General features: G+C 40.7%; 1 protein-coding gene across 1 annotated transcript in view; it reads left to right on the top strand.

Moving 5' to 3' along the window:
• The window catches only part of bag6l (BCL2 associated athanogene 6, like), a 30557-nt gene that overhangs the window by 2847 nt on the left and 14754 nt on the right, over positions 1-12956 (top strand). Inside the window, exons 3-8 of the mRNA XM_051955128.1 lie at positions 1952-2172; positions 2274-2345; positions 2429-2551; positions 7562-7746; positions 9500-9629; positions 12686-12889. Of these exons, the coding sequence (XP_051811088.1) occupies positions 1952-2172; positions 2274-2345; positions 2429-2551; positions 7562-7746; positions 9500-9629; positions 12686-12889 (935 nt within the window). The remainder of the gene's footprint in view (positions 1-1951; positions 2173-2273; positions 2346-2428; positions 2552-7561; positions 7747-9499; positions 9630-12685; positions 12890-12956) is intronic.

Genomic DNA, 12956 nt, shown 5'->3' with positions numbered 1-12956 from the left:
TGGCTCTAAACTAGACCTTGTGACACAAAAAGGGCATTACACTTTTTGAAGGTAGTCACCTTTAACAACTAACATTTCAAAAAGAACAAAACATACATAATACTACCATTGGAATGACTACTAATACTTGTATCCCAATTTAAAGTACTGAAAAGGAAAAAATGATTTTGACATTACCCATACCATTTTGAGTAAGAATATCTCAGTAACTACAAATATAACCCTGCTGCTTTTTTTTGTACAGTGATAGAAGACAGATAGAACTGTCTTGTAGAAAAAGTTTGGGGTCTCTGGTACCTGTCCCACACTGAGATTTTTGCCACCAAAAATAGCCAATTAAAAATCTTGTCCAACTTTGGGAGCTCATATTTTCCAAACTGAGGTACTTAGAAAGCTCCAGTATGCGGAGTTATCACACAAGTTTGTGTAGAATGGAACCCAGGGGTGTTAGAACACTTCTGTGCAGTATGTTTAGTACTTTTAAGGTCCCAAACACCACTCGTGAGTAGGTTTTTCTTAATTTTTAGCATTTTTAGCAAGCCCCCATGGCCTGCAGAGTGTAGGGAAACACCTGAGGATGTTTGTGGGGCACTAGCTACATGCAGAGGCCTTGTTTACCAACTCCCAGCTCTCTGGTATGTCTAGAGGCTGAGAATTAACCACTTAAAGATGCAAAAAAAAAACCTGGCGAGGCTTTTTATAGCCCAAATTCTGAAAATTTCAGACCCCCACAACTCAGAAACTATTTGAGCTACAGGCCTACAATTTTGCATAGAAAGTACTTTTGTGACTATCTAATGGCATGCAAATTTAGGACTAATTTGAAAATGGTGCAGCAACACCCCCAAGTAATATTTGGTCATTTCACCTGGAATGACCCCACTCTCTCTACCTCATCTCCATCCATGTAGAGGGCAGAGTGCTCAGTTCACTTAGATCTCCTTGGTCTTTTCGGTGTTCAGGTTCAGGTTGTTGTGATGACACCATCGTCACATATGCTGAACCTCTTCCCTGTAGGCTGATTCGTCACTGTCTCTAATCAGTCCTATGATGATGTGGTGTCATCAGCAAAGTTGATGATGGTGTTGCTGGATTGAACAGGAGAGCAATCATATGAATGGAGAATCGAGGAGGGGGCTGAGGACACACCCTTGAGGAGTACCGGTGTTTAGGATGAGAGTGGAGGAGATGTGGTCTCTGATCCTGACGTTCTGTGGTCTGTTGCTTAGGAAGTCCAATAATGTTAATGTTATCTTCATTGATTTATATATATATATATATATATATATATATATATATACATACACACACACACACACACACACACACACACACACACACACACACACCCATGTATATTCTGTATGGGGTAAAAAATGCAATGCTACAATGCTCTTGGTATGATTGATGCTCAAACCTGCTCAAACGCCCTGCTGGTATAGCATATATTAGAATATCATTCAAATATGCACGCACACTAACATCCGCTGCTTGACAGAGGTTTGGGGCCTCCTTGACACACTTCTTGAAGACCCTTGGGCAAATGACAGCCCAAATGAAATGGGTTTGATGTTAGACATATCAAATTGAACAAGTCATATGATTAAACAGATCAGAACAGAACATTATATATGAAGCGTTCTGAATTTGTATTTTCAGATATTGGAAATGAGTAAATGTGAATCCAATGTGAATTGCAATGAACACAGAAATTCTTCATCTGGGTCTTTACCTCATGTCCCCAGCAGCAAGCACAAACATTGGTGGGCTTTTCACTGGGCTTTGCCAGTGTGTCAGAGAGATGGGGAAAAGCTTTTAAGGCTGTCGACACATGCAATTGACGCTTAAAAACTGAGACAGGAGTTATGCATTAGTGCTCACATAAACTGGAGCATGCCAGTAACACCTGAGAGTTCCTTGTTTCTACATTGTCTTTTTCTTTTTCCTTTAGACGTAGATGGGAAGGTAATCCATCTGGTGGAGCGTGCTCCACCTCAAGCCACAATGACATGCCCTGGGGGTGTGGGTGCTTACACTAGAGGGGCAGAGGCTGGAACTAGCAGCAATCACACCACCTCCCAAAGTGCACCACACGATCGAAATAGCAACAGCTACGTAATGCTGGGGACCTTCAACCTGCCAGTGAACATGATGGATCCACAGCAAGTACAGGTTGGAATGAGCTGACTGTATGCAAATTTAAAATGTCACTATATTGTTCTCAAGGAAAGGGCAGTTCAATGCTTTTTTCACAGCTAAAATTTGTTTTGTAGATGTCAGTTCAGCAGATGATGTCAGGAGTAGGTGATGCTGGAACAAGTGCCAGAGTGAGCTCTGGCTTGGGGGTAGGCTTGCTATTCATCAGCAATTTTTATTGAGTCTGTTTTAGCCTTTTTGTCTCACTTTTCCTGTATGCATATTTCTGTAGAGCAACAGCTTGGTGGATGTGCAGATCAACTTGGACCAGTCAATGCAAAGCGAGCCCAGAGTGAGGCTGCAGCTGGCTGAAAACCTGCTCAGAGATGCTTGTGCTCTAATTCACAGGCTGGAGGTACAGTGCATGTCTGTTTTTAATATGTGGGCTGTTATTTAAAGCATGATAGTGTTCATATGAGTTGTCATAGACAATTTAAAAAAAAGGTTACACTACTTACAAATATGACTCAACTCATTACCAACCTGGCTGAATATTAGGAACAAGTGCAGTGACCCTTCAGGCTCCTTTGGAAGGGAGCTCAACTATTGATCCACAGAGGGCAACCTGTCCTCAAGCAGAACAGAGGCAAACTGAGAGTCACACATGTAGCATACTGAGGAACAGAACATTCTAGAGCAACCCACAAAGATCCAAAGCTCTAAATTTGGTAAGACTCCCATTTCAGAAGAGAGGTAACCCAAAATTCACCTCCAAATGGAACATCTGCTGATCGGATGTTTGCTAACAAAGGACCACAAATGTCTTTCTGTGAGACAACAGGATACCTCCTACCTCCACCAGAATCGGATAGGGGTCATAAAGTATCTCTTTAATTTCTCTATCTCTTGATTAATATCACTGTGCATGACTTAGAGACCTTATCAGTTGTGGTCAAAGAAGTTAGATTTTCAGTCGGCAGCCTTAGGGAGACTTCCGTCTTACCTTGTAGAGCAAATTCTCAAAACTGCTACCACCACAGTAGCGCAACCCTCGACAGGTACATTTGGCATATAGCCTTGGCAGCACAACTCTGATTCTTGAAAGGCAAAATATCTACCACCTGAAGTCTGTTTTAAATGTTGGGTTTTGGGGGTATTACACATATACACCTCAGTACACCACAAATACTTTATCACTGTGACAACAGGTGTACATATACATTCAACAGTTACAGGTCAGACTGGACTTCTAGAGTCCCCGTGTTTTGCCAACTATGCCACTGGCTATATCTACTCTGCGTGTTCTCCCTTTGGGTTCACCCCCTACATACCGTGACAGTTGAATCTCACCACTATGAACCCAGAGAACACAGAGACTGAACACCCGAGCCTGTGCCAACCACCCCGCAATTTCAACAGGCTGTAGCCAGCCAGTGGGGGCAATTTTGGCATAGTCAACCCCAGTGTTTGGTTTCCCCTTTAGACCCAAGTTTTTTGAAGGTTTTAATGAGTTGCTGGATGGCCTCATTCACTGGTTTGGATTGTGGAGGGGGACGATGGACCCTCGGCTGGTGGAAGCCTATCTGTCTCTGGTATGTCAGGAGGCTGCCCGTAAGCTCTGGCTACTTCACCACCAGCCAGAGTCAGTTGGAGTTTCAGGACACTCCATTGATTCGTCAGATTCCTCACCTCCCCGTCACACAACCAACCTGCCATTCGCCTGCCAACCCGCCTGCTAACCCCTACACTGCAACCAACCTGAACCAACCCCCTAGCCTTCTGTGGAGCCATCTGTGGGGAAGCTCTCCCACAGGAGGCATGGCTCCGGAAGGCGCCGGACCTCGCCGCTCCCCACTGCCACCGAGGTCCTCCCACCCCACTTCCACATCCTGGTCGTCACCAAGGGGATGGACGCGGCCTCACCAGTCTCTGAGGGGGTTGATGCCACCTTACCTGTCCTGGAGGAGCTCAGGGCCAAATCCTCACCTGTCTCACCTGAGGAATTTTTGCTCTTTTATTTCTTTTTCTCATCTCTGTTGGTTTTTCATTTTAAGGTTATATGTATAGTTAAATGTACCCTTTATTTTCTTACCTCAGTATAAACATGTTGTAACAGTAAGCTTGTAAATGCTAGAAGTCCTGCCGAGACTAAACTCTGTTAAAGCCCAGACTAATGGACGTGACCCCCAAACACAGCGAGGCACCCCGGAGATGTGGCCCTGACGTCAGCAACGTTTTAACTGCCACCCGGCGGTGCCGCCTCTTTACATTCATTGGATATGAAACCAATTCAAATCAAAAGTTTGCACTACTTCCAACCTAGGCCGTAGTTCCTGACTTGCTTGGATGAGTAAAAGACTGTTTCAAGTGTTTAACACATTTTTGGGATCCGAAGAAACACTCAGTAACCTTGATATTTCTTTATTAGACACTAGACATTTCTAGCTATAGAAAATCCTTTCTTCAAAAGAAGAAGACTGACTCGCTGAGGCCTCACTTCTTCAGCTGAGTTCAGCTGCTGATCATCTCCTGATCATCTCCTGCCCCGCAGAGGACGACTGAACACACTCTGCTGTTGGATACCACAGCAGCCCACATGCATTCGGATTGACAATGTGACGGAATTCACAATATTCACCACGAGGGCTGCAACTATTGATTAATTAAGTATTCGTCTGTCTCTATTTCATGCACATTACAACATCAAAAGCTGAAGTGAGCACACTGGGCAACAAAAATAACCGTCCGGGCGAATCTTATAAGGAGATGGTCCCTGAGGTCATTTTTTGTATGTGTCCTCCAGGTAGTGCATCTACACACATGTTCATTTTCACTGTGCCCCATCTTGTGTACTTTAAAAGAACACATGGAGCCACTGGTGTTGCAAACATTCAAACCTAGCAGCGATCTCTGGTGGCTAACATGTGGCCGGAACGCACCTACATCCGCCATCTTGCTCTGCCCATCTCTTTTTAGAGACACACAAACACACACAAACACGGGCTTACACTGTGTTGTTCTTCTGTCCTTATCTACTTATTATTATTACTTGTGTAATAGTTGAAGCAGATGTTTATTGTACGAATTTATTGGTAAATATACTTTTGTAATCAACATTTTGTTAGCTTAATAAAAAAGAATATTATGTTTATTGGTGCATTGTTTATTGTGACAGCAGCTGGTTAACAGTCAGTGCTCAGTTTCACACCTTTATTTAGTTATTGATATTTTTACAAATATCAACAAACTTAGGTTATTTAATTCCTTTTCCTTTGAGACTGATGATGCTTTGATTATTGATTCCTGATTCCAGGGAGGTGCTGTGTAAATATTAATATATTACATTTTATTTTCTTAATTCCATTCAGTAATTAATGAAACTGTCAATATTCAAATTTATCCAAAACAAACCCCAACACCATCAGTAAGAAAACTGGGTCAGACGCCTGTCAGCAAGAAACCTGCAACTTTGCTTATTTGAACCTTTCCTGTGAGAGAGACAAAACCTTGGGAAATGAATGGCTTAAAACAGTCAACAGGCACTTTCTGAACAGTGGAGTGGACAATAGGAGACTTTGTTTTGATCAATCCCAACTTTGTAGGCTATTTTAAAACTGACCCCATTGTTTCAATTCCAAGCTGCACGTTCAGTGATTAAATGATCATGCTTACGACATTGGAAGCATTGCTTTTCAGTTTAGGAACCTGAAGCAGCAACATTACTCTTGACCTGTGGCCCACCAGTTTTCTGTGAAGAGACATGGTGGCAGGCAAAGTCGTGCTTGAAGAAGACATTTTTGTGTGTGAGACTGGACTCATCTGCGAGAACAGTTGTAATAGCTATCACCACAAATCAGGACATGAGCTGCATTAAGTGACTAAGGCTATGCTAACAGCTAAGTTAGGTGGTAGCCACAGATTATCCCGATGCAGAGTCAGGGAAACCATCATTAATAATGCTTCAAGATCATAGACTGTATATATAGTGGACGTAGCATCTGGCTCCAGAATTGAAGCCCACCCAGAAGTGTCAAAAACTTGCAATATCCCGCCGTCTGCTAGGGTTGGCTCCATAAAGCTTTTTCTCCATAGACTCCAATTCATTTTTGGAAAAAATAAAATTTGATAGACTGATTTTCTACAGCTCAGGATTTTTTTCACGGTCAAAATGAGAGATCAGGTGGCCGATCTTAAAATAAATCAATACTGAATTTTAAATAAATCGTTAAAGTTGGCGGAGCCAGGGGGCGTGGCTATACTTGATGGACAGCAACAGAAGCCTCTGCGGTAAAACGTGGGCGGGATAAGAGAGTTCTCAGCCAATCCTGCCCCTATTTGCTCCCCGGTCCAGTCTGTTTGATGACGCTTTTTACGTCACTGGCTCCAAAAAATTCAAAACGGTGACCAGGAAGTAGCAAAATCCGGGCTTCATTTTCTCGGCGTTGAAACCAACGGGTGACGTCACGGTTAGTTTACGCCTGTTCAAGATCTGGGCCTTGATGTGCAAAAACAGTGAAAGAAAAGAGAAAGATGAACAAAACAGAACAGAAGACAAACTGATAAGTCTCTAACAGTCACTCTCATTCTAACAAAGTATTAAGTGCTTTAAGTGCAGACTTTAAGCTTAAATTGAGGGTATTTACATCCAAGTCAGGTGAACAGTGCAGGAATTACAACTTAGACTGACTTTATTAATTCCCAGAAGGAAATTTTATGTGTCCACCACCTTTTTAAGGGACCAAAAGTAATTGACAGACTAATATAATCATAAACCAGATCGTCACTTTTAATATTTTGTTACAAATTGGAATGTAAGTATCCTCAATTCAAAGCTGAAAGTCTGCACTTAATGCCTGTCTTGATTGTTGAATTGCAAATCCACTGTGGTGGTGTACAGAGCAGAAATGCTGAAAATTGTGCCAGTGTCCAAATTCTATGGCCCAAATGTAGCCATCTTCTCACAGTACTATGACTTTATCATAATGCTCCTACACACACCAGACCTTGTGTAGGACTGATCTACACACCTTACTCATCTACCTCACATGCAATCTTGCCCAATGCATGCCAGTAATATCACTTACATTTACATATCAGTCTGTGTTTTTTGTATATAAGTAGAGCCGTCGTGTGCAGTTTCATAATGCATTACATAATGACAGTAGAACTGAATCTGATATCTAAAAGGTTTCTTTAGCAGTTGTGAAATGATTCTGAAAAAATGTCTTCCTTCTTTTTTGTTTTAAATTTTGTATCTTTTGTTTTAATGTTAGTTGACTTTATCATCACCGGATTTTAAATATTGCAACTTTATTCGAAATATATCCTGTATTTACATAAATTATTGATCAGGTTCATTCTTGCAGACAACAGTACTGAGTTTGTATGTATACTTGTATACACAGTCATGTCTTATGTGCTATAGGGTGTGTCCAGCGACAGCAACTCTGATTCAGAGGTAGAGGTACCTCAGTCCTCTTCTTCCCCACCACCATTGTCGTCCTCTTTAAGAGGAGCTGGAGCATCACAACCCATGGACACAAGCTCTCCTCTTGCGGCAACATCTTCCACTTCCAGCCATACTGAGAGATCAGCCAACACTGGGCTCAAGTAAGTCACAGTTGTGGACTTACAAACAAAAAACCATAAGTTACTAGGGGGCTACTATACAGGACTTGCCGAACTGATTTGTTGTCTTCGCATGTGAACAAAAATTGACTGAATGATTATTGCCTTTTCCAGTAATCTGCAGCTCTGATATGTGATTACTGCCAGACTTATTCATGCTTTCCGTTTACTCTGCATACCTTCTACTGTCCTTCTGTGCAAAAGAGGAAATTTCCACAAACATATAATCCTTCATAAAGTACAGAAATCACTCCAGCAGGCCGCAATATCACAGACGGGTGTCGTCAAGCCTTTTTCCTGACTAAGAACAGGCCTTTTGGAAGAGGGGGTGACTACACATCAGTCAGTAAAATTCCTTCCCCTACAAAAATGCAGTGAGCCTGTGTTAATTTATTTAACCTGAGTCTATACCTTTTTCTGTTATTTCTGACCATTTGATAGATAAAAATGTTTGGGGTTTTTTTGTTTAATTTTTGTTATGCTTGAAAAAATGAAACCCAAATTAATATAACTGGTTAAAAAGTCATTCATAGGAAAAGAAAAACCTCAAGTTTCATTCACACTTGAAAGAGTTGCTAGCTGCTGCTTGTAGATATTAACAGACTGAGTCAGAGAAACTGAATGGGGAAAAGGTGGAACCATGTCAGCTTTCAAGCTGCTGGACAGATTATCACTCTAGTAAAGATGATGGATTGATGATTTGATCTCAAGTGTGAGGTAGACCACCTCCAGATGTGGCTTGCTCAGTAACAGTTGAAACTAAATGTATTCTGCCACATTTCCGCCTTGAGTTAGCATGTATTTTTCCAGATCCAGACTGCATGTAAATGCAGTCGTGTATTACAGCTTTAGAAGGATTCTCTTTAATGTTTAATTCATTATGTTGTTTTCCAGAAATTACAAAGAACATGAGAGAATTTGGTATTTTAAGTATGGTTAACACTAACATCACTGTGAAATGCTGCTCTGTCTTACAAATAGTTCAGAATCAGAAATATTTTGTTTTCATTTAACATGTCAGAACTTAGGGGCTGCACAGTGGCGTAGTGGTTAGCACTTTCTGCATGGAGTTTGCATGTTCTCCCTGTGCATGCGTGAGTTTTCTCTGGGTACTCCGGCTTCCTCCCACAGTCCAAAAATATCCTGAGGTTAATTGATTACTCTAAATTGCCCGTAGGTGTGAATGTGAGTGTGATTGTTTTTCTGTATATGTAGCCCTGTGACAGACTGGCAACCTGTCCAAGATGTCCCCTACCTTCGTCCGAGCCAGCTGGGATAGGCACCAGCACCCCCCTGTGAACCTAGTGAGGATAAAGCGATGTATAGAGATTGGATGGATGGATGGATGTCAGAACTTCTTGTGTATTTCAGTGTTCTTAAAGCCTCAAGCTTTCTGATTATTTATAGTATTGCATGAAAATATGCGGTATGTTCACAATCTTTTGGACTCCACTTTATAAAGACTTGAATTAATTTGCCATATTTATAATCTGGGTATTACCCTTCACTATATCCAAAAACATCTGCACCATGTTCCGTGTTGTCGTGTGTGTGCTGTGTGCATACACACAATTTTTCCACCTAAATCGGTTTCTACTATTGACACCATCAGATTGTAGCAGATTCTTGTTTCTTAGCTTAAGTGTGAGTGACCCCTGGTGTCACCAAACAGCATAGTTAGGAGTCAGCAGAGTGTTGCAGTGTTGACCCCTGTTGTCCACTGTTTTGTTCTCAGCCACCCAAGTCCAGCTGAGTTTGTTGAGGTTCTGTCTGAGGTCAGGAGGGTGGAGGAGCGGTTGCATCCCTTCCTAGAGAGGACCCACTCAATCCTCGGAGCTGCCACCTCAGCAGACTACAACAACAATGTAAGGGATAGTGCAACAACTACAACAGAAAACATTCGAGTAGTAGCCCTCAGAAAATTGTGAAGGAGCATATTCAGACATCTCCACTGATGCTCATGCAACAAACTTCTGCAGCTCAACAGGAAAACTATTATGACTGTATACTAAAAAGCAATTAGGGATTATGATCATTCCAATCAAGTGTGCTCTTAAAAAGACTCCTCTAGTTGTAATTCACATTACTGTGCTAGAGCTAAACTGTATGGTATATTGTTTCCGCAGTTATAACTAATAGAATAACTTAAATGTAAATATAACTATATAATTGTTTAAGTATTCTTATTTTACAGCCAGAATTTTATACCAACAGTGATGCTTGTGCCATCAGACATCAAACTGTGATCTTAGAATGCTACAATTATAAATTTCACATTGACAGAAAAACATTTTTATAGAAATGTGTTGTTACTTTTTTATTTACATATATACACAACTGTTTGTGTGAAGCTGCAGCTTTCCTATATACTTTGTGCATTTGTTATAGGAGGTCATCGTCTACCAACAGCACACTAAAAAGAGTCTCTTAGAATTTACGTATACTGATTGCTTGAGTATACTTTCCAGGCCTCCAGTGTTTGACCAAAATCTCTAAAATGTGACTTAACATTGGTGTACTCATACAGTCAGACCATTTAGGAGGTCTGTGTGTCTCTCAGCAGCTGGCCCAGTTCAATTAAATTACTTGATTTCAACTTTGGTGAATCTTAGGACATTAGTACCTTATTTCACTCTTCAGATTACATGTTTTTACACACATGCAGTGACTGTGGTTACAGAAAGGGTTTCTTTGTTAGAGCTAAGCTGGGAACCCAAGTGCAGAAACGCAGACACCGGCCAGGCAGTAAATACCAAAGTACATTTTTTGACACAGTAGATATTGAAGCTGAACTCTGTGTCTTTTGGTGACAGGGTAAGTAACAGGAAGGTCAAGTACACTGCAGGCAGAGCAAACATGAATTAGCACAGTTATCATGGAAGACTACAGAATGTGTAAATGACTAGAAAATTACTGATTGTGTAACAAAATCAACAATCTTGTGATGAGTGAAATCAACACACCCACTTACAGACTAGGCACACCACACACACAGAGACAGGGAGGGGGACGTGGGATGGGAGAGAGGCTGCCAATTTATTGTAAACATTAGGCCTAAAAATTGCTGGAAACACTGCATTTGATGTCGGACCATCCGCGCTCTAAATTAAAACATTAAAAATCACAATGTCTCCATGAACTTGTCCTTTGCTATGACAGGTCTGTAGACAGCAGAGGAACCCACCTCCATGCAGTATTTCAGCGCCAAGCAATGGCAAGTCAAAGCAATAAGGAGTCAGTGATTACACTAAAATGTACCACTGCTTTAAAACAGCTGATGACAAGTTACCTTTTACTGACTTTAAGTCTAAGATCGTCTCAGTGAAAAAGAACAAAACATTTATGTGCACCTTTAGTCCTATTATATACATAATGTTAGAAGTTACTCATGTCAGTGAGTACTCACAAAAAAGTAATCTATAAACTGTATTATTCATCACCAAATGGTGTGGAAAATTTGGTGCACCTAAATTATCTGCTGGTGCACCAGCAGTATGCAACAGAAGTTCACTTAAATATGTAATGACTCAAAATTTCATCATCTGCAAATAACTCTAGAATTTCTAAGTTGACCAGTAGAGTTTTTCCTCTTTTGAACAAACAACAAATACTTAAGAAAGACTACTGCTTGAAAAGACAGGACCAGTGCAGCTGTGATTTTCAGTCAGCCTAACTGCATTACCATGGTTGTGAAATGAGCTGTGAGCAGCAGAATGACTGTCAGTCTGTCTGCATGTCTGTGCCATGGCGCCAAAAAAAAGTTGAGTTGCCAGACAAACTGAAAAATCTGATTTTTTGTGACTTCACATAGATGGAAAAATAAATAAGAAGATCAGTGACCAATCAAAGATCACTGGAAACAAGGTTGCAGCATCAAGGCAAGGCAAATTTATTTATATAGCACATTTCAACAACGAGGCGATTCAAAGTGCTTTACAAGGACATTAAGAACAGAGGATGATGATTATTAAAAGAAAGAAAAACAAAAGAAAACATTTATGAAATCATTAAAAAAAAAAAAAAGAGGTAAAGAATGAGCCATAGTATCACTAATCAGAGCCACGGTGGTCGTTTTCCTAAAAGGATGTCACAGAAAGTGCTATTTTCATCATCTAGTCATTAATAAGGCATTTGCTTTGGACCTGGCACTGAGTTTTTGACACATCTCAGGCATTGCATAAACATCAACTCTGTGGTCTCAGATGAGACCAAGATAAATGTATTTAACTCAAATGGCATCCAGCTCTTTTGATACAAACCTGACCAGGACTACTACAGTAATGCATAGTTTTGACAGTTAAGTGTTAACTAGCAGTTACTATAACTCATGCCCTCAGCAACTGAATAGTGTGGTGAGACTATCCAGAACACAGTAATCATGTATATCAGTAATGTGAGCTTTTAGTAGCTGTGCAGATTTTTGTCAGATATTTTAAACGCAACCATGTGTACAGACTCTAAAAAGTAATGCTACACTGACTCTTCAAAACTGTTGTGTCAAAAATAATTACATAAAATGATTACTCTGTTTTGATTAATTGTTTCATAGTATAAATGTAACTTATAACAACCATTTAGGGTATTATTGTCAGTGGAAAATAAATCACCGCTTATAATTACTGCAGATTAACTATGTGACATTTATTGAACTAATTTACATAATTTTCTGTAATAATATTATATGTGAGCAGAGTTCCTCTGATATACAATGCTTTGTGTGACACTAATGAACATGTCACATGAACTAGCGAGCTTTTGTTTGAGTGACTCCACAGTCTTTTCTCTAAAGTTATCCTTAGGGGTGTTTATCAAATCGCTAGTGTGTTTTCTCTTTTGTCTGTTTTTTTTCTGTCTAAAAAAGCATAAGATTTTGTTCTTGTAATTGTAGCTGATTGATAATACAGTCTGTTTTTATTCACAGACTCAGGAAAGAGAGGAGGATCAGCGCATTCTCAACCTAGTTGGAGATGCTGTACGTCTCCTAGGAAACACCCTAGTTGTCCTTGGTGACCTGCGGTGCAACCTTGCGACCTCTCCCCCACGTCATCTATATGTGGTTCGCCCCATTGCCCGCTACACCCACCCAGTCCTGCTTCAGGCTGGTTTGCAACACATGCCCATTCCAGTAAGTTCACGCCTTCTTGTTCTCCTGACTAGAATAGATAATGATTTCTGTCTGCTACGGAGAAATA

Source organism: Acanthochromis polyacanthus, chromosome 11, assembly GCF_021347895.1.
Source record: "Acanthochromis polyacanthus isolate Apoly-LR-REF ecotype Palm Island chromosome 11, KAUST_Apoly_ChrSc, whole genome shotgun sequence".
In the NCBI taxonomy this organism is placed as follows: domain Eukaryota; kingdom Metazoa; phylum Chordata; class Actinopteri; family Pomacentridae; genus Acanthochromis; species Acanthochromis polyacanthus.
This window is presented reverse-complemented; position numbering and strand designations above follow the sequence as displayed.